Source organism: Rhagoletis pomonella, unplaced genomic scaffold (genome assembly GCF_013731165.1).
Source record: "Rhagoletis pomonella isolate Grant_MI unplaced genomic scaffold, Rhpom_1.0 Rhpom_scaffold_00003, whole genome shotgun sequence".
NCBI lineage: Eukaryota > Metazoa > Arthropoda > Insecta > Diptera > Tephritidae > Rhagoletis > Rhagoletis pomonella.
Window position 1 is genome coordinate 95145700 of NW_023458557.1, and position 22367 is coordinate 95168066.

General features: G+C 39.1%; 2 protein-coding genes across 2 annotated transcripts in view; one reads left to right on the top strand and one right to left on the bottom strand.

Annotated features, from left to right (window-relative positions):
• LOC118735860 overlaps window positions 1-22367 on the bottom strand; it is a 548047-nt gene that overhangs the window by 469106 nt on the left and 56574 nt on the right. The gene's annotated exons all lie outside the window — the stretch shown is intronic.
• On the top strand, window positions 15618-18604 carry LOC118736426 (mucin-5AC-like). Its single transcript, XM_036466521.1, has 5 exons — window positions 15618-16169; window positions 16235-16388; window positions 16475-16608; window positions 16676-16804; window positions 16904-18604. Exons 1-5 carry the CDS (start codon window positions 15768-15770, stop codon window positions 18602-18604), a joined length of 2520 nt encoding a protein of 839 aa, XP_036322414.1. The 5' UTR covers window positions 15618-15767.

Sequence of the window (22367 nt, forward strand, 5' to 3'; positions counted from 1 at the left end):
ACGACACCTATGGATTTTCGCAGGAGAAATGCTCCTTGCTCGGAACGAAGCCCTTCAATCAATTGATTTACATTCCTGAAAGCTCTCCACCTCATTATCCTCTATGCAGCTAGTGCAGTAAGGTCATACGGCATGCACTCCCACCAATAGCGAGCGAAGTAGCTTGCTTATTCTCAAGAGCTCCCCAGACCACCTCCGGTCTACACGTGGGCAGAAGGATTTTACAACCTTGCATTCCAGGGTCCTTACCCAAAGCTCGCTGAGCTGACAAATGCCCGTATGTGTGAAGTTTTGAAAATTATTTAATATTGGGGTTTCCTGCTCTCGAGAATATCATGCCCCTACGGTAGATTTACTAAGTGCTGCTCACACATGCAATGGTCAATTTAACTCTTGCGAAACAGAGAAATGGAAGTGACAATAAGCAATCGGCTTACACTTTCTTTCAACGTTAAGATGGCTTGATACGTCGTAACATTTGGCGAGAATGGGCTCTTACCAGGCTTTTCATTGCTTACAACCTCCTCTAACATATTATCCTTCTGTGATTAAACCCGTTTGAAAAAACAGGAGGGATTTCAGACGTACCTTTCGTATAGTTTCGACTAAGAAGTGTACTTATTTTCAATTTGAATCCAAACTCTGGAAAATCTACTTTACTAGCACTGAGGTTTTGGGTCTTAAACCAATTTAAATTTTTTTTGACTCTGGCCTTTACTAAAAGAAGAGAAATAGTAGGAACTTTTTGCTAGTGCTATCATATGGGAAAGGAAAGTAAGTTCGAAGCCCTAGAATAGGACAGAACCAACATTAACCGGAAAGCGGGATGCTGGATCTAAGATATAGCAATTTAATAAAGCGTAGACTAACTAGTGATGTTCTATTAGCGTCAAGCAAGGCGGAAGCTTATGACTGTGCGCTACTAGCGGTGGTGTATAAGTTCGAAAAAAAAGTACCAAAAAAGATATCAGCTTTGTAAAACACATATGTGCTAAGTGAAAGATCAAAAGTGGTTTTTGGTTATAATGAAATCATATTCGATACAGCGATGGAAATAGAGAGCCAATATAAACTCAGCTTCTTTTAACTTAGTTTGCCGTTGGTTCAGAGGATAAATTAGATTTGCACTCCAGCTTTTCTATCTCTTTCCTTCAGAGCACAACGTCCTCTACCAAATCAAGATTTGGCTGCAGATCAAAGTGCACATTCACAGCTTCCTTAAAAGCATACAAAGTTCCCATCACTGAAAGCCAGTTTCTTTTAACGAATAAACACACGTAAGATTTTCTCACGCCACAGCATCACCAAACAGGATATCCCATTAGGCATTTCCACATTTCTCGGCAATGTTGAAAAGGGTCCATGAAAAATGCTGAACTTTCACATGAAATTTCAACGAGTATTTTTAGTTTTAAAAATAACAGAAATCAAGGCATTTTTATTGTGCTTCAAAAACAACAACAACAGAAAAAAAAGAAACAAAAAAGGATTGTCTAGTAAGCCCGGTGCCGGTTTGGCAAACTGGACAACGGCCAGCGTTCCTAACACAGCAGCAATAGCGACAACAGCATCCTTTACTTTGATGCTATGCTTCCGTGTTTATCTCCTCTAGTCGCCGTTGAACTTTGACACATCCTTTCGGCATCGGTATTCGCGCGCATCCAAGTTGGCGGTCAAAACAACCCTTGAAGACGTTGAACTGCCGAAAAATTAGAAACTTGTTTTACCGCGCTGGCGTTGCTTGCCATCGCGACGCGTCGCTGGTCAATCGGTCAGCGCAGCGCTTGTGATGCCCAAGCGATCACTTCGCTGCGATAGGGTAGTTCACGCATGTTGTCTTGGATTGTTATTGCTGTTGTTGTAATAGTATTAATGCAAAAGATTTGTCAAAAAGAGCAGAGATTGTGTCAATATTTAAATGTAAATGCGAGCATATTTGCATTTTAGAGATTTTTATGTTTTACGGAGATATTCCCTTTTGTAGGTTGCATGTTGTGCTGTTGTTTCTGATGATGTGCGGATGATATGTAAATATGTATATAAGCGTCAGCATTTTCTTTTAGTAATAACTTTAACACAAAGTCAGCAGATCTGATACGAAAAATAGTCTGACAATAAACCATATTTGTTTTTTTGGGCGCCATCAAACAGTGGGCCCATCCATTTTGTGACGCCAACAAGACGCGCACGACAAATTTGGAGAAGGCCTTCACCAAACACTTAGCAAAATTTGTGAAGCGCCAATTGTTGGTTGGTTGACACATTACATATTACTCAGAAAAAAACCCTTCAATTTGACATCCCCTTTTAGGGGAAAATTCATGACGGTTTAAAAAAATTTTAATATCTTTGCAATGTCTATTTGTTTGGTTATACAAAAGCTTATATGATCTGTCAAAAGTCCTACATTGGAAAATATATTTCTGAATATTTTGATTATTTCATAAAAAACGCACCCATTAAAAAGAGAGAGTCAAGAAGAATATTGAAGTTAATTTTTTGGACGTGGACTCCAAGTCTATTTACAGGGAAATTTTTAAGTCATCAACTGTACGCGTTTTTGTAGTTTAAGGGACTTGCGCACACCGAATCGTCTGATGTTAACAATCAGCCCTTTGGATTTAGCGAAAAATCTGATACGACAACTATCTAAAGCTTTTCGCTAAGTTACTATCTTACTGGTGTCAGTGTTAGCTATGCGCCGTAATATTAACTTTTTTTTTAAGTGAGCTTAAGATTTTCTATGATTACGCCCACAGTAAAAGCTATGTAACATCATCACTGACTTATGGCTCAGTTATGCATACTTTGCACTACGCTGCATAGCATGTCATTTTACGTAGAAATCAGAAATCAACAGACTTTTATATATGTAATGCTGTGCGTTGGGTAACCGCTTATACGCAAAGCTCATCAAACTGATTCCTTATGTGACAACTCTCATGCCATGCCATGTATGCATAACTGAGGCTTTAGAGAGTATCTGTTTTTTATTTATATCCCATTTAGTCTTAACGAGGAGAATAATAACTGCGAGTGCACAATACAGAGCATTTGCCTCAAATTCATAAGGCGATACTCTGGCTACATAATTCGCGAGTTTTCTCCCCGTAGTCAAGCGGTTAAAAAACCAAAGATTACGCTGGCTTGGAAATTTGTTATACATGGATGATGACTCTATGGCGAAAAGATCCTTCAGCTAGACAGCATGGATGGACAATAAACAAAGACGCCTATGAAGAACCTGAATTCAAATTGAATATTGCAGGCAGATCTTTTTCTGGGCAATTGAAATAAACTCTGTTGACAATTATAACTATGATGTAGTGAAGGACTTTGTCTACCTAGTATCCGACATAAAACCCATCAACAATGTCAGCCCTCTCTCGACGAATAAAAATCACGCCCTACATGTCTCTCTCATGCCCATCATTTTAAATGGCGCAGAGACATGGCAGATGGCAAAAAACGATGATAAGGCAATGGGCGCTTTCGAGAGAACTATTCGAGGCAAGGTCTACGGATCTGTTCGCGTTGACGACGGGTACCGCAGAAGATGGAATTAAGAACTGAATGGGTTTTTTTTTAACGGCATGGACATAGTTAAGCGAATCAAATGCAACGATTTCGCTCTCTGAGCCATGTTGTAATGCATGGACGACACCGCTTCAATGAAAGGATCCCTCGACTGAGCACCCATGTGCGGACAACGTAAGCAAGGGCACCCACAAAACAAATGGAAGGACCAAGTGCAGAAGGGCCTGTCTGCGCTCGGGATGAAAAACTGGAGCTAACTCGCAAAGGAGAGACGCAATTGGCGAGGCTTTCTGGTTGAAGAAGAAGAAGAAGAAGAAGAAAGAAACTCTAGATGTTCAAAAAAACCAAAATTCAGCTCATATTAAACGACACTATTATGGGTCGTTTACTCGTTGGTAAGCTAAATCTCAGTTATATCTTATTTTAATTCTTATCTTCATTGTGGGAAAGCTTTAGCTACTTCAAGTAAAAGGTAGCACTCCTTGAGTATTGTGATGATCTGAGTGAGTGAACATAAAGCTTTAAAAGACTTTTGATTTTAGTCCAGAAAATTTTAGGACTTTTTCGTACTCTTTTACATGACTTTTTACTTTTACACTAAAATAATCCTTTATATTGTATAATCATAATTTCCAGGTTCTTAAGTTTTATAGAAAGTAGACTTTTGTATGATTTATAAGGGTATACCTATGAACATTTTATTAAGGTTAGGTTAATCTGGCCGGCTCTGAGTCGCACATTGACCGGTAGGTCCTTAGCGTTGCCAGTTGGATCTCGTTTTTACGCGTTAAAGTAGATATCACAAAGGAAGTCAACGCTTTTTGGGAATTTCAGCTCCACCTTTGAGATGTCCTCTACCTTCTCGAACTGGCAGGCTGCCAAGAATTTTAGTCGTGTTTTTAACTTTGCAGCACATCGGCAGAGAAGATTTACCTGGCCTCCCGCTCACGACACTTCCCCGCACCTGTCCACGTTGGTGATACTAATTTTTTCTCTAGTAATAACTGCAATCTTTCTTTGGTAACAACAAGCGCATATAGTTGCTTCCGTAATTTTCGCATAAAATTTGTACAGTTTTGCAGGTGGTTAACTCATTCCATCTAGCCCTGAACTGCCTAATCGTATTATAGTCTATCTCGTTTTACAAGTGATGAAGTAGTCTACGAATATAGTTTGTCTGTTCGAGAGTCAGACTGGTGTCGTTCTTGGCAGTATCATCTGCTATATCATTACACTATATTCCCTTGTGACCGGGCACCCAACAGATATGCAATCTTCTGTCGGCGGCTACCTTGTCAATGGCTTCCTAACTGCGAAGGACGTTTATGGATCAAATACTATATGAGGTAACTGCCTTAATTGCCGCTTGACTGTATACGTATAGGTTTACTTTTGCATTGATTGTCGTTTCAGTGTAGGCTAGCTTTGCTGCCATCCTCATTGCGAAAACCTTTGCTTGAAATATGCTGCAAAGGTCAGGTAACCTTACTGCCCGCCTGATGTTCAGTTTCTGACAGTAAATCTTGGCACCAACTCCCGTTACCATTTAAAGCCGTCCGTGAAAATGTTAAACGATCTACGGCTAGGCTTCATTCCCTTGCGCCATCTCTCACCAAACAGTTCACAGCAATATTTTTTTGATGAGGACATTTTAAGGCAGTTTAGCTCCTAAAGGTTTCTTATTTTAATTGAAATACGTGATGGATCTCACTAAAGCATGAAAAAATATTTGCTTTTCTAGGAGAAATAGCTTTTTTTGTTGACACACAGAAACCAAATCCTTATCGAAAAAAGCTGAGGGAGCAAAGATATAAGAAAGAAAACTCGATTCCAAAATTACGTCAATCAGTAACAAAGTCCCAAGTACTAAGAACGAGAAGGACATTTGCTAACTATCGTCTTAAATGCTTAAAATTCGATGACAATATCATAACTGTCAAATTGTTTTTCAGTTTAGCTTTGGGGTTCAATAATCGGCCCTATTATGGTTGTCCACTTCGACGTCGATGTCATTCTTTCATCGAAAAGGTGTTCCTCGCAAAAATACTGTGGTAAGCGTACCTGGAGTTGGACCAACGAGGGCTATTTTTTGAAGAAAAAACGAGATCGACGTCGACATCGACAACCATAACAGGGCCGAATATTTTTTATATGTGGAAATTATTTATTGTCTTTGAGAGTGGTTGTGTAAAAATTACGCACCAAGAAAGTAAAACAAGTTTTTGCACAAAACTAATAACAACTTGGTCTATCCCATTAATAACACACTTACCTCAAATCCGTTGACATTTAACCGTCAAAACGGATTAAGTTTACAACTCAAAATTAAATGGTGCCACCGCATAGCATCGCATTATCCATCCATCCACTAGACGTTTTGGCGCCGAAATAAGGTCAGCAAACACAAGCATTTTTTCTCTTGTTGTTGTAGTTAACGGACATTTTTTTAAGCAAAACTCGTAAGAAGTACGAAGAGTGCAGACAGTCAGCAAATTTTAATAAATTAAATGATGAAAAAATTTCGAAAAGAAAAGCTGAAGAAATCATGGAAAAAGGAGTCACACAAAATGAACAACAACAGAACAGCAACGAACAACGGCGGCGGCAATGTTGCGCAACCAGTTTAGGCCGGACATATCCTGTTGCCCATTAGGGTAAATTCTTATGCATGCAAACACAAGAACACGCACACACACACACACACACACACACGCACTTGAAAATGAGCAGCAATTGTCCCACCCTTAAGCAGTTAGTGCCGAAAAATAGCATATGTGTATCTACAAAAACAACTAAGTTAGTTTAAAATTGTAGAAGAACGATGCGGTAGGCCGACGACGACCAATCAAAATAATTATAAAACAACAAAAATGTAAGAAAAGGCTAAGGAGCAAACACTGCCACCCCATTTGCTGCTAACTTTATTTCTATGCCCGCACAACAATGGAAGTTACCTACTTGTGCATTAGATAATTTCGAAAATAAGGCAACAACAACTGGGATGATAATAAAACCTACAGAAATAAGTGTTTAACTTGTGGCTATGGCATGTGGCGGTGAGCGTCCGACGACCAATCTAATGTCACACACATGTGAAAGTATTTTTTATTAAGTTTGTATTTTATGTGCATTTCTCTGTAGATATGTTTGCGTGCGCATTGGAAGATTTCTCACCCCACTCGGTTTTTATATGGGTGGTAGCCGTTGAATAAAGAGAGCGAATCCTAATCTATATACTTATGTAGTAGTATAGAGCTTTCGAAGACGCACGAAGAGAGTGTTGGTGCAAAGTTGAAAGAAGAGAGTAGCAACAATGGGCTATTTCGCTTAGTTTTTGATACATTTGGAAAGCAAGCGCTTTAGAAAATTGTGTGTCCGAATTGAGCTTCAACAATTTGATGAAAGATTTTAGTTTTTTAGTAGGGAGTTTCAGCAGAACATAATGTTGCTACACTTGGATAGTTTCTGCCAATACTTGTCAGCTGTTCAAAAGGGTTTCAATACTTTTTCGAACGTTTGCTCAAAGATATTTTCCATATTTCGGATCGACTTGCTTTGCTATGGAGAACAAATTTATCGATTCAATTGGGAAATACCGGAAGAGTCAAGATACGGGACGGAGTGAGTTGTTACTTGACTATCTATTGTATAAATGTGTGGAGATGAATGCGAATGGTTATAATCAACAAAATATATCAATACTACCGTAAGGGAGCGCAACAAAATGCTTTGTAAGCAGTTACTGGTGAGGTGTCACAGGAGTGAACACCCCAACATTTCCTTACTAGAGGAGGAGCCTTCGCCCAGGGCACACGTCAGGGGGCACATATTCGTATACAAGGACGCGGTCCAAACAAACATAGACCAACCACTGGACCCGACGACATACCGACGAGTGATCAACGACATTCATACAGAGTCGGTCACCGCCTACCACGACTCCCGGCCTATAAATGATGCCCAATCACCACCTGTAGCAGTGACGGAGCTTCAACTGCCACGAGAGACCCGCGTTACCCTGGCTCAGTTACGGTCTGGATACTGTAGCCGCCTCAACAGCTACCTGTCCAGACTTGACCCTAATATCCCTAGTGAGTGCCCGCATGACATCAACCATCTCTTCAAAATGCCAGCTCAATCCCACTCAGCTAACACTCCTCTCCCTTTGGTCCGACCCTATTGTAACAGCCCGCTACCTGGGCCTACCTTTAGTTGAGCTTGGCGACAATGATTGAAGGATGAACCGAAATAGGTGGGGCTTAGTAGTGCCGCTACAACAACAACAACATCAATTATTTTAAATTTTCTATTAACCTGGATATAGGTTTCTTAGTTTAACAGAATGAATTCTAGCCTCTCATAACTCGAATAGGTCCTGGGTGTTACCAAAGAAGTTTGCGAGATTTGGACTGGATTATAAAGTCTTGAACGACGCTAAAAAGTATTCATAGCCGAGTTCAAACTATTAATGCTTCCCTCAGGGTACTCTAAGTTATAATCTGTTGAGCTCTGGACACACGCGCTCTACACGCTCAATGGTTTATTCATCTACTCTGTACTTCCTTCACTTTTTATCACTGATTAAATCCAAAATGTAGGCTTGTCCCGCTAACAGGCAGTGTACCGTCAGCATTTCTATCAAGTATCTTGAGTCCCCGCTTTGGAGAAACAGTATAAATCTAATAAGGCACGTAAAAATCAGTATTGTCACTCAAAAAAGCCTTCCGAATATCAAATTGAGTTTGTTTATATTTAATCTTATGCTAACTTGAATAAGGTCAAAAGGAGACTACCAAAGCCTAGTTATGTTCGTTCGCAGCTGTCAGATTGGTTCTGAATAGCTTCGCTAAACGAAAAAAAGAGGTTCAAAATCCCGACTGGCTATGGCTTATCTAAACTCTATCAAAATATTTCTTGGAAAGGATGTGCATAGAAGATACTATTTAAAGCGGACTTTACTAGCCTTTACGTCACTTTTGTGCTTTGATTCCGGGGACATAGGGAACCTCCACTCAAGCCTAAAGGGTAATGATATTACTTCGTATTCTAATATGTTTTTTAGGAATTTCAACTAAACAAAAAATCAATTAGTGCCAGCAACCATTGTGTCTGAAATAAAAGTTATAGCATGCAATCAGGCGTTAGAAAGAACATGCAACAGTTTGTCGTTTGAAGAGAAATATTTGGTTGTGCAGCTATTCTTAGTTTCAACTAAGAGAGCGGTAAAGAGCAATAAGTGTAAATATTACATTCTTGCAAAAGAAAAACCACTTAAGCAATGCTTTGTGCAACCATTAAAAAAAAAAATATAGAAAAAAGGAGAAGAGCAAGAGTATAAATTTAAGCGACACAACTTATAAGAAGAGTGAATGTGCGCTAAATGTTGGGGTAGTCACGTAGTTTTAATTTCTTTTTTTGCATTTAATTATTTATGTACCTATGCATATACATATGTAGATATGTATGTATGTGTATACGACTACATGCATGCCTAATAAAAAGCACCGTCAAAGTCGTGTTACTATTTACATACTCTCTGTTTTTTTGCTACAAAAGTTTTTTTTTCTATAACTAGTTCAAGTTCAATAGTGCGTCAGTCAGACGGCGATTATTTTTTTTTTTTATACCCATCTTCTATTTTGCCTATATGTATTTATGTACATATGTACATATATATATATGTAGTAGAACCATGCAATAATCAAACCACCCAACTACCCCACAAATTTCCGCCACCCGACCACCCTCAAGCACCTCTTCCTAAGTTGAAAGTTCAATATTTAGCTGACAGACTCGCTACCATCTACATTTGCATGAATGTACTATGTGCTCGTATCTGTACCTCAGAGTGCCTTGCTTGATCTTTTTTCAATAAAGTATATACATATGCACACGCATACATTCTTCTACATATGCCTGTGTCTACTGCCATGATCTTTGCCGCCGCATCTTTGCCGTTGCGTAAACCTGTTTCCTCGCTTCTTCACTTCTTCATTGCTCATGTCTTTCGGCACCCTTTGCTTTGCGTAGCCCACCACCTTCTTTCAAATGCATTGTCCGCATTTTTTCCGCGTTGTCCAGCGCAGCTTCCTTGGTCCGGTCTGTGACACCAGGATAATTTTGGGTGGAAAACTTCTTTTCGATCAGTCTTTGTTGATCTTTTCAAGCGTTCGCGTTTGTTCGCGTCGTTGTCGTTTTTATTAAGTTTACTCATTTACTTGTTATTGTTTTAATCTACCAATTAAAGTACGGATTAACTATTGGCTACTTTATTTTAACTGCTTTGAATAAACGTAATTTTCGTCTCTGTTCAATTTTGCGACAAAGTACTTTTGACTTGACTTAAGTGCGATATTAAGTCTTAAATAAAATCTTAATGTGTTCGTAATTATGCACTTTTGGTGTTGAATAAGTGAGCATTAATCTCTTTAGGAATAAGCCAAGTACTTCAGTGACTTTCATTGTGCGCACTCATTAAATTATTTAAATATATATAAACAATTTACCGATGAAAACTTTACGTTTATATGTACTTTACGAAAAGTGTAAGTAGAATTGAACTTAAATGTAATTAGATACCTTAAAAAGGCAACAATTATTAAGTGGTAAATTATTTAAATGAAAAAAGCGTTTTCGAAGTTTACATAAGTATATACCAAGTAATCAATTATATGAAAAGCTGCTTAAGCCAACATATTTGCTGGACGTGCAAAGTTCGCTGGTTGGCTACACTTCAACTCTGCATTACTTGCAGATAATTACAAGTTTTATGCAGAAAATAAGTATGTACATATATTCTACTGAAATAATTCTCTTTCTAGAAGGGCTAGGTTAGGTTAGGTAGGTAGGGCTATAAAAACGCTGTGGTTAAAACTGTGACAAAATTCAGGAAAAAGATAAATAAATTCCCTAAACGCAGGCGGAGCTTTCGAATTGGATAATGTAAAAAATTTGTTTGATGAAAAATATTTTTTTTTTTTTTTTTGTGAAATTATTGTGGTGATTATATTATATTGCCTGGTTATCAGGTTATGTGGTTATATTTTTATTCAGTTCATAACAATAAAATACACTACAGAATAATAATTTTTAACCATATAACCTGATGTCCAGGCAAGTGTGAACAACCTCATTGTCTATTTGAATATATATTTATCAACTCATGGATCTTTGAAGCATTTTCATAGAAAATTTCATTATAATACAAGTTTTTTTTTTTATTAATAACTCTTAATTTTTTATTCAGCATTAAGCAACTTGAGACCGTTTATTGTTACAGTTTACTGACCTCAGCTTATTCGTTTTAAGCGAACTTAAAAAAGGGAAGATAGAGACAGCATCATTATCTCTATTTACAAACATGGTGTCCCAAAGCATCGTTCCCAAATAGAAGAAACCAATATTATATTTTTTTGTTATTACTGATATTAGTATAGACCCCGAGACCAAGCGCAAATGTGTAAGCGCCAAATACTTAGTTATGTTATTTATTTAGTATAGACCTATTCACTGCAATCGATCACGTATATCTTAGGCTAAGCTTCTAAGCTTCAATTGAAAACGTGTATGTACGCTTTGCTCTTCACTATGCGCTCTCTCATTGAAACATATACGTTTGGAATCGACGCTTTGCTCGCCGAACCACTATGTTTTTAGCCTTACGAACCAATTGAACAACCAATTGAACGTCAAATGAAAGCCAATGAAATTCTCCATAAACCGTATATACATCACTTTTAGATAGGCCTGATAGTTTCTGAGAAATTAGTAATCAACTACAGATTTTTTTTGGATGGAAAAAATTTTAAAAATTCAAACGTTAAGTGAGGGGAAAAAATAACGATTGTTTTGTATTTATTTATTTATGTTATTTTTTTGTAAATTAATTTCTCAAAAACTATCAGGCCTATCGAAAAGTGATGTACATAGAATTTCATTGGATTTCATTTGCTGTATTTAGTATTACGATTGTTCAATTGGTTCGTAAGACTAATATGATTAAGTGGAACCACTCGTTTTTTAAGCTGAATAACGGTAAATTGCAAATAATTCATAAACATATCCATAGAAAAAAAATTTACTCGATTTTCGGAATCACCGAAAAATTCTACATAGTGGCTATAGTGGATAGAACATTTTTGCTGTATGTAAACTAGTTTTATTAAAATTTACGTGGATTCGAAAATGCCTCCAAAAATCTGAATATTTTGATTCCGTTGATACATTTTTTTAAGTGTTTTATGCTCTTCTATTTTTAAACTAAACGCGAGTTTTCAAAAAACCGCCAAAAATGTCTTTATTTCGATTCCGTTGATTGTGTGAAGATTTTTACACAGACCTTTAAAGCATACAAGAGTCTATCAACAGAGGCAATTTTTTGAATTTATTTTTATACCCGAGCGCACTTGTGCACAAGGGTATTATAACTTTGTTCACATAACGGTTGTTTGTAACAGGCAAAACGAATCGAGATAGATATAGACAATTGTACGCATAAATGATCAGAATGAAAAGAGAAATCGATTAAGCGGTGACTGTCTGTCCGTCCGTCCGTCCGTCCATCCGTCTGTCCGTCCGTCTGTCCGTCCGCCTGTGCACACGATAACTCGAGTAAAAATTAAGATATCTTAACGAAACTTGGTACGTGTACTTCTTCTTCTTCTTTGGGCGTGGGACGGACGGTATTGAAAATGGGCGAAATCGGATAATAACCACGCCTACTTCCCATATAACGGTAATTTTCAGAAATACGAAAACTGCGATATTTTAGTAACTACTGGAGATTATTCACTCAAAATTGATATTTATAATAAGTTTTAGACGAAAAATAAGAATATTATAAATTTTTGGAAAATGGGCGTAGCCACGCTCACTTATGGTTACATGTGTATATCTTGGTAACCGCTGCACCAATTTCTTCCAAACTTGGCACAGTTGTTGGCCTTCGCATAACATACCAAATGGCCAAAAATTGCCAGAAATGCTTGAAACTTCAATATTTCGAAATTGAAGGACGCTAATTTACTCAGAATTTATACACCCCGGCTTGCCATGTAGCGGTAGCTTTCGCAAAGGTGAAAATCATATATTTAATACTTACGCCGGGTATTTAATGTTCGGCTCCGCCCGAACTTAGACTTTCTTACTTGTTTTTAATTAATTTTTTTTTTTTTATAAAAAGCGCGAATTTCGGAGGTGTTTTCAAAACGTTCCAGCTCACGTAAATTGTAATATTTGTCCGAAATAATTGGCGGAAGCCCTTTAATATAATAAGTTTTAAAACGCTGATGTCCATAGAACAGCTGATTAAAATACAGCAGTTCCGTTGGCTTGGCAGTGTCCCTCCACCGATCTTTGAACGAAAAGTGACGCACATAATTATTAGTGCCATTAGTGAGGGCCGGGTATGTAGCAGTGTTGGCATTAATAGGTTGATTTTTTAATCAAATAGTTAATTCGATTAAATTCATTCCGATTACAGTTAATCGTGATTAGTTTTAATCTGATTACACAGTTAATCGTAGCCGCGCTTAAAAAAATTAAGTTTTAATCATTAACCCTCAATTTGATTAAGTCGGTTTGGTGATTAGTTAATTTATGCTGGGATTTTACTGTGCAAACAAGCTCCGTTAATCGGGCTTGGCAAAGTCGGTTTTCCTCATAAAGCTAAGCAATTTGGTGTGCATTTTCATTAAGATCTATTTTAACAGACGCTAAGCAAACTAGGTTTTAATATCCCTCTGCGCATGTGCGATGGGATATAAAAATTCCCAGTTTATGTATTACTAATAACAATAATAATTATTATTTTTATAGACTATGCATTTTTTATAAGCGTGAAAAACAAAAAAAAAAACCATAACCCGTGTTTGGTTTCAAATTCGGACAAACTAGGCCACATATTTTTTTTTTAAATTGGATTAACGATTAATGATTAAAATTAATTAATCGTAATCACAACCGACGATTAACGATTAAAAAAAAAATTTCATCATTAATCGTACGGCTGATTACGATTAATTTATTTTAATCGTTAATCTCGGTTAACATTTTAATCGTTAATTTTTAGTCGTTAATCAGATTAGAATTTTGTTAACACTGGTATGCTACAACGAGCTTTGCAATTCAGGAAGTTTTACTTGCACAACGATACACGTTACAACAGTTAAAGTCAACAGTTTAGGACAGGTTGACTTTATTATAAACACGGGGAAAAATATTTTCCAAAGTAGATATGTATTCATGGCAGATTAAATGCTGACGCGTTAGAATCAAAGGAATGCAAAAACTTCGCTAGAGTGATAAGATTAAGTAGCAGGAGCATTAATTTGAGGAAATCGAGGAACGACACCGAGGTGTACCTGCAGCGGATAATTTTGATCATATTGATAAGACGATGCCGATGATTATGATGATAGTGATGATGGACGGCGATTGATAATGATGATGATCATCATCATATAATGATTGTGATGATGATGTATGATGGGATGACAATGCCAATGGTGATGATGATGCTAATAGTGAATAGGACTCCAAAAAATATTAAAATTAAAATGATAATATCTCTCATATTATTGATTCATCCACTCTGAAAATTCAGCCGGGATTATTATCGAAAGGTGCCGTGGACATTAAATCACTTTTTGCAGCGCTCTAAAATCTTTCAAAACAAAGAAAACTAAAAATAGTTCACAATCGTATGTTGCGGCTGAATTTCATTGCAAAATGGAATGAGCTTGAAACGGGATACTGTGGTGTTAAAGGATGAATTAGCGAACTGCGGTGCTTTGTATTGTCGAATTTGACCGGAGCCAAGTATAGCGGGAGCTCTCAGATACCTTGGCATATCATGGATAAGGTCATGAGGGCTGTTGGTGCCATGCCGACAGCTGAAAACAACCAACCACGTGTTTATTGAAAAATCCAGACAAGCTTGGGGAGAAATTCTAATTCAAAGAGATTAGATATGACTGATTACGGTCCACACTCCATGCGGATCCGATGACACACAGGAGGTTCCATTGGGTGGTGTCCTTTGCCTACTACTGTTTAACTTTTACATTTCCAAGCTCCCTCAACCACCAGAGGTAGTCTCGATTGTCTCTTACGCTGATGATTGTTCGATAATGGCGTCTGGGAATGCAATTAGGTGAGTGCTCGATATATAAACGAGTATCTCTCCGAGCTTTCTCGCTTCTTCGCTGCGAGGAGTCTAATCCTATCCCCTACAAAATCCTCTGCGACGTTATTTACAACCTAGACGAAGGAAGAGTAAGTCTCAAGTTACGTAGACTCCAGACTTGTGAATGCCGTTCTGGGCACTCAACCACGAGACATAGACGAGACGGAGCTTCGTCTGCTTCGGGATACACGAACCACAATAGCACAACTTCGCTATGGCTATTGCAACAGGTTGAACTCATACCTGAGCGCATTAGATGCAGATGTGCCAAACGAATTCCGGCATGCGGAGAGACACCCCACGACTCGAATCATCCCTTCGTATGCCCGGAAAACCCAACACAACTAACGCCTCTGTCCCTGTAACCAGACCCTATAGAGGCTGCACGCTTCTTGGGTCTCCTGTTAGTTGAACTTGTAGCCGCTACAACAACAACAACCCACTGTGTATGATTACTTGGCTTTTATTATTTTTTGATTTTCCGGCCACCAACCATTCCATTGCCTCTAATTTAGACTGAGGTAGTGGGCGATGATCTCATTTATTTTTTATAGTGATTTCTACCAAAAAAAATGTCGCCTTTTGATTGCTTACTTCTCTCTTCGGTTCTAAAATAAATTAGAAGGCTTGAGAAAATTTTGTGTTCGGTGAAACGAAATCACCAAATAGATTTTAATAATTTTTATCCTAATGGTTATTTTCTATCAGACAGGGATCTAGTTGAAACCGTTTTAGATCCAATGAATGAAATAGCCCTCTTTGACTACTTCTTTTTTCAATTAAAATAAGTATGCAATTTCATTTCAGATCACAGCACATCTTAAGCTTTGCAGTTCATGATCAAGCTCACCAAAAAACTTCCATATACCAAAAAAAAAAAAAAACACCAAACGCTTGATGCTCACATTAAAATGGTTTTAGTATTGGCATATTAGCAAGAAATTATTATAATTAGTTCTACGAAGAAATACTCTAAAACCAACAGGCATTCGATCAATTTCCAAGAAACACAATTTTTCAAACGGCGTCTAAAAATTAAGACAAAATGGAAAAGTCGCGAGAGCGATCGCCCGCCGATGCCCAGGAAGAAAAGGCTCATATGTATGAGCAAGAAGAACCGCCGCCAGATGCGCAGCAACAATTGAGTAAACAACAACATCAACATTTGCTAGATACGCAACCTGCGAAACAGCAGCAAGAGCAGCATCAAACACCAACGTCACATTTCGTGGCTGAGGAAGAAACTTTAGGTGCTGTCTCGGCTTCTGCTTCGGAGGCAGCTTACGAAGCGGATGTTGATGATGCTGATATGCCTATTGTCGCTAGTGTTAGTCACAAGCATGCGCCCGCGGTGGAAGCAGCTGCTTCACTACCGTTGGCCCATGCAGGGGAGTTGACATTCAGCTCGAAGCAGCGCCGCCAAGCCGAACGGCAGCATATTTATGAGGTAAGCGTGAGTGAGGCTTGAAAAGGAGCACGACGTTATTGAGATGAGCTTTTGTGCTTTTACAGCTTTTTCAACCTTGGGCATTGAAGAATTATGGCGATCAAGCAAAGACTAAAACCATTACGATGCGTAAAAAGACGCGCATCCTCAAAGCGTTGGAGGGTAAAGAACACAGTCGGCCAGATAGTTCAAAATTTCGTTTTTGGGTGAAAACAAAAGGTAATAATTTGAAGAAAAAATGAAGGGTAACTGGGTAAAAGTTTCGAGAACTCCAATAGTGCTATTTTAACTTACATTTATTACAGCTTTCACGACCAAACGGCCGGAGGATTTCGAGGAAGCTGTGGGTGGGCATCGAAAGCTGGAACCACTACCTCCAAACGCAGTGCTCTCTGATAATCCCAGTAAAGTTGACTTGTTTGTAGGTTCAACTACAAAGGTAGGAGTTGGAATGAGTAAATTGCGAAAGTATACCAATTTCGATCCTGTAACCCTTTCCGTTTCAGGACTTCGGCAAACGCACCTACCGCAAGGTGGCCGTTGTGGAGGAGTTCTTCGACATCATATACAACGTGCACATGGAGCTAGGCGGACGCAGTGGCATGCATGCTGGCCAAAAGCGCACATATCGCATAGTGAGTGTAAAATCGAAACACATTTATCGAACGAGACTTAAAAAAAGAAATTTCAAATTTGCATTAATATGTTTCGTTTTCCATTGCTTCATATTCTAGATTACGGAAACATATGCTTTCCTGCCGCGCGAAGCTGTCACTCGTTTCCTCTCCATCTGCCCGGAGTGTAAGAAGAATTTACGCGCAGGTTCACCGGTCACCTCCTTGAACCCAATGGACGAGGCTGGCAATGAAAGCTCATCCGAGGTGGAGGGACTCACCTATTCATCGCATACCGAAAGCTCCTTGGAAGCAGGACCTACAAAAGCTGTACTAACAAAATCTACCTCCAGCAACGTTGCAATGCCCAGCACTAGCAGCGCACTCAAATCGTCTACCCGTGGCACCATTGGCATGCCTATCAAGCGTCGCTACTCTCAGCTCGAGGAAACGACAAGCGATACTAAATTCACGCCAGCCTCCCAGTCGCTAGCGCGCACGCTGCTAACGGCTCCGAAACGGCAGCGCAGCGCAGTGCCACCATCGCATCCCAGATCCAGCTCCACAGACACGGCCGTGGCAGCAACCTCGACGGCCGCAGCACCAACCATTACCATTGATTTGGTGTCCGAGTCAACATCGCCGTTGCCATCGCCGTTGCCATTACCGTCACCAACATCAACAACAACCGCAGAGCGACCAAAAATACGCGTCAATCCACAGCTGCAGCGCCCATTGACTCCGCCTCCGGTGTCGGCTACGTCCGCCTTGCCGTCGCCGTCGACACTGGTGGTGCGCGAACCGGTTACGCATGCGCCGCCTCCCTATCTCGGCTATCATCCCCTTTGTTTCGATATGAACTTCTTAAAGACGCACGAGAGTTTCTTTCGTTACTACGAAATGATGCGTCGCTTCTATGCTGGCGGCTTTCCGCTGCCGATACCGCCATTGCCCGCTGAGTTTGGTGGCGCTGAAATGGTGACCTCAGCTCAGCGTTCGGTAGTCTCAGCAGGCGTGGGCCCATTGGCAGCAGCTGGTGGTATTTCGACAGCCACAAGTTATGCTAAGCAGCTCTCTGCTGCTACAGCGCCCAAGCAAGAACGTTTGGCTGCAAATATTGAAAGTTCATCTGTTCGTACTGAGGATGTGCCAGCCGAAGAGCCACTCGTGAAAAAGTTTAAGAGTTCACCAGAAAGTCAGCGGGGTTTTCGACCGCGCGCTTCCACAATAGAATCCTCAACTCGAGAAGTGGCTGAGGTTGTGCCTCAGGAGGCTGCCTCCACAGCTACCTCCACGGCTGTTGCTGCTGAGCTGGAAATAGATGTCGATGCCGCTGTCGCTGCTGCTGTGCTGCCATCACTCTCCCCACCGCCTACACAGCTCAGTGCAATTAATCTTTCCACATCTTCTACTTGCAGGTCCTCCTCGCGCACAAATGGCGCATCAACGTCGCACGCAAAACCAGCACTCGCCACACTAACACCGCTGGTTATACCAACCACACCGCTTACCTTGTCGTCGTCAGCGCTTTCACAGCTCATCACATCTACACCTACTGCTCGCTCGTCGCTCAAAAGCAGCTTGTCAACGGCGCTCTCCGAAGTGAAAGCCGCAGTAACATCTGGTGGCGCCGCAGATACTAGCTCGGATACGGCGGCGAGTTTGCGCAGCTCGTCATCGCGTTTGCCGCCGCTGGATTTGGAGCGCTTAAAACCGATCACCTCGACATATTTGCAATTGACGCGCAGCATGGGTTTGAGCGATGAGGATGCGTTGCGCTTTGACAACTTGGTGAGTAATGATTTCAATTATAAGCTATAATCGAGAACCATGTATGCACACATACTAAGCAAAACAAATGAGATGAATATCTGAATTCGTTATTATTTTTTAGTTATCTATTTTATTTATGTTATACCGACAATTTTTATACGAAGGCGAACTCGTCAACCGTTAAGTTTTTGTTATACGAAAACCATTTCAATATCTCAGATGAAATTTTTTTTTACCGATATTTGGATATTTTTCTTGATATCTTTTATCTGTTTTAAAAATTTTATGTTATTCTTTTCTTATCATTGATCAAAAGACGCAAGAAAAGTCACTTTATAATTCAGAGAGCAGATGGACTTGAACGATTTTGTAGGAAAAAGCTTTAAAGTTGTACTCAGTGAGCTTTAGCTCGAATCTTATTTGATCAGTTCAAATATTTAATTGAAAAGCTCACGCTATGAGTAAAAATTAAGGCGAATTCATACAAGGTAGTAGGGTCAGCCCAAAAACAAAGAATTACACTAAAAAATTATACAATCAATGACATCAGAACAAAACAAATTTACAACAAACACTTCATTTTGACAATCAGTACAACTGTAACGAAAATCTAACTTCGCCGACAACACCACCTTATATGAATTCGCCTTGATTAAAAATTAGTGAAAAATTTAGCCTTAGCTAATTTTTTTTGTGAACGAAACCTTTTTCAGCTACAAACTCTGCAATTCTGAAAAATGCAACATTGAAAATTGGCACCAAAATCCTTACCAGGCTTTGGGTTATATTTATAATTTAGACTGGAAAATTAAATAAACGATGAAACTCTCGTCAATAAAATGCCGACTCAATTCGAGAATTTAGTAGCAACTTATAAAAAATTAACATCAGTTTCAAACTCCATTGAAAAATTACTACAAATTTAACTGAAATCTTTGAGACAGATAGATAGTAGCATCATAGCTAAACTAATGCTGGATTTCCACTAGGCATTAACTGGCAAACATTTTAATGACAAATTGCATTGCATTGTGCATTAAGGAATATTTTTGGCTTTGCATTAGAAAAATAGTCATTCAATTCATTTCCGCATGGCAATTTTAAAATGCTTCTAATTTTTTCTCATTTTAATGCCTAGTGGAGGAAATTCGGCATTAGAAATACCAAAAAATTCTGAATCTTACACGTTTTTTTTTTATCACAACTTATGCCGAATTTCCATTAGGCATTGAAATGGCGAAAAATGTGTGCTATTTGATAAATGCCTTGTGGAAACGAATTTAGTGAAAATTTTTCATAGCATAGTGGCGCAGGTATTTTTCAATGCCCAACTTTGTCATTTAAATTTAATGCCTAGTAGAAATCCGGCATTAGTTTCACTGTTTGTGTCCAACAGAGATGCTAATTTAAGCATAATCTCAAACTAAGAAAAAAAAATTCCAAATACAAACGTAAAAAGAAAATACTAAACAAAGTGGTTGGAAATAAATAAATTCTTTTTAAAAATACTTTATCTTAATAACGAAAAAATCGGCTAATATGTATTTATACAGAGTCCATTAAAAGACAATGCGGCATTACTTTCCCCTACGGAGTTATGTTGCCCTACACCTGACCTACCACTTTATGTTTGAAGTCGCTTAGGCTGGCAGAGAATTGCAAACGCCAAACATGTTTTGTTCGTGACGAAACTTTATTCAATGAAAAATCGTCGCCCACTGCTTAGGAACGTGAATAGAGCTTGTTATTTAGGTACGTGCATATGTATACATAGTACAGTGGTCGACAGGCCATAGTTCACTGAGCGCTGTCTGAGCATATGTGTGTGTCACACATATGCGAAGAGCGCCAGCTGGTATGCCGACCACTGGTATATTGTAAAAGCTCTCTCTGTCGATTAGCGCTTTAAAATGGTAAATTCTGATAATATTTTGCAAAGAGAGAAATCATAGCCCTTATTGAAGACAGTACCGACCAGCATTTGTTCTTATTCCTTCATGCCATTACAACAACCTGATGTTTTGGTGGATCCGAACAAGCCTTCTAAAGAAACTGTAACCTAAACTGTCCAGGTCCTCGATGCGGTAGACACCCGCTGAATAAATCGTAGCCATGCTTGGGTTCTGTTCCCCAATCTGAGCCCTAAAATCAGTTATTTGTGCAAATCTAACTGTAATACAAATATGTAGATAGTTTCAGACCCAAACTGAGCATGAGCCAGCCTGAGGGATGTGTCATCAATTCATTCACATGAAAATTGAAACTGGCTTGAAATAAAACTACAGACGCTGCCTTCGAACCAAGCCGTTTCGGCGGTTAGATGGCCGCCAGAAAAGACATGTTGCCTCCTTGGTGCAAACGTGGGCAACTGGGCAGTTGAGTATATTGTGTGACTTTTGATAGCTGACGCATGAGTTTTCGCAACGGACGGAAATCACTCTTCTCTTTATGTTTTACGTGCTGTAAGCGTGGTACAACAACATTTATTTATTTATTTATTTGAGTAGTGAACAGCTGATTTGTTGCATCGTGGGGTGCGCCTAAGTTACCGCCTTCGGAGAGAGAAGTACCCATTCTGACAAGCCCATACAACCACAGTAGCGACTTTCAAGCTGAACAACAATAACAGCAATAAAAACATCTGAGTTTTGATCCCAGCCAATAGATTGGAGCGGATATTTACATATGTATGTATAATGAAACTACTTGAAATTTTGTCTAGGCTTGATAATGGAAGATCCGAGATGGATGTACTGAGGTCGGCTGGAGTTGGGAATTATTAAAACAAGACCCTCTCTTGTGGCTATAGAATGACCTCTCCGACAAATATAGCAGTTATTGTCGCAGCTGTCATGACGTGCACACTTTCACTGATATTTCCCTGTCTGAGAAAAGTAAAAAATTGTTTTTGCACTTTATACGTCAAACTCTTTGCTTGTGTTTCAACATCTAAGCAAGCCAAAAACGGTATCACAAAAGGCTCATTCGACCTAAGATCGCGCCTTACTTGAGAAGCCTCATAAAAACTATGAAAATGTATGAATTGTCCTTGAACCTTAAGCTAATTTTAGCACCACTGAGGAACTTGTTATATGAAAGATGACTTTTGATGTGTCCCTTGCAAAGTTTTCTAAATTTCAGGCACTTCTAGGAGCAGTGTCTTTCTGGGCTTTATTGCACCTTATTCCAGCAGCTAAATTTTCAAATACATAAGTAGATGAGAATTTGTCAAAGCACAATTGATTAAACACTATTTTCAAACATTTTAATACTATTGTTCAATTATTTTATTGAGCTTCAAGTTGCTTTTAATGAAAAATTAGTGCGAAAAATAACAAAAAGTAGTTAATAAATGAAGGAAGTTATAGCTGCTATTTCGGAGATCATCTCACACATATCCTGAACAGACTTCTTCATCGAGTTCACTGGGATTCGAACCGGCAACTCCAGTTTACAGAGCTTGCGGTTTACCCATGGAGCTAAGTTCGCCATGTAAACTGTTGCTGCATTTTTCACTTTTTCATTTGCGAACCCAACTACCATCAAGGGCAACTAACTATTTCGTTGGTTTTAAGACTTGACCATGTGGTTGTTTGTGGATATTACCGACTTTTCCTTAGACAATTTAGTGACTTATAGGCTTTATGGTTATTTATTGAAATCGCCTCCAGCGGCAATAGCAGCATCAATAGTCTGCCAGAATTGTTTGCGGGCCCGGATCGAATGTTCCGTATGCGCCATTCATCTGATGGTTTCTTCTCTTAGAGAATCAGGGCAACTATGTGGATGTTTATTTGGTGCCCCGTTCAAG

Excerpts from the sequence above, each read along its gene's own strand:
- LOC118736426 (XM_036466521.1), top strand. The coding sequence starts at position 15,768 with ATGGAAAAGTCGCGAGAGCGATCGCCCGCCGATGCCCAGGAAGAAAAG. Across the intron at positions 16,170-16,234 it reads AACGGCAGCATATTTATGAG|CTTTTTCAACCTTGGGCATT; the intron begins GTAAGCGTGAGT and ends GTGCTTTTACAG. Across the intron at positions 16,389-16,474 it reads TTTTTGGGTGAAAACAAAAG|CTTTCACGACCAAACGGCCG; the intron begins GTAATAATTTGA and ends CATTTATTACAG.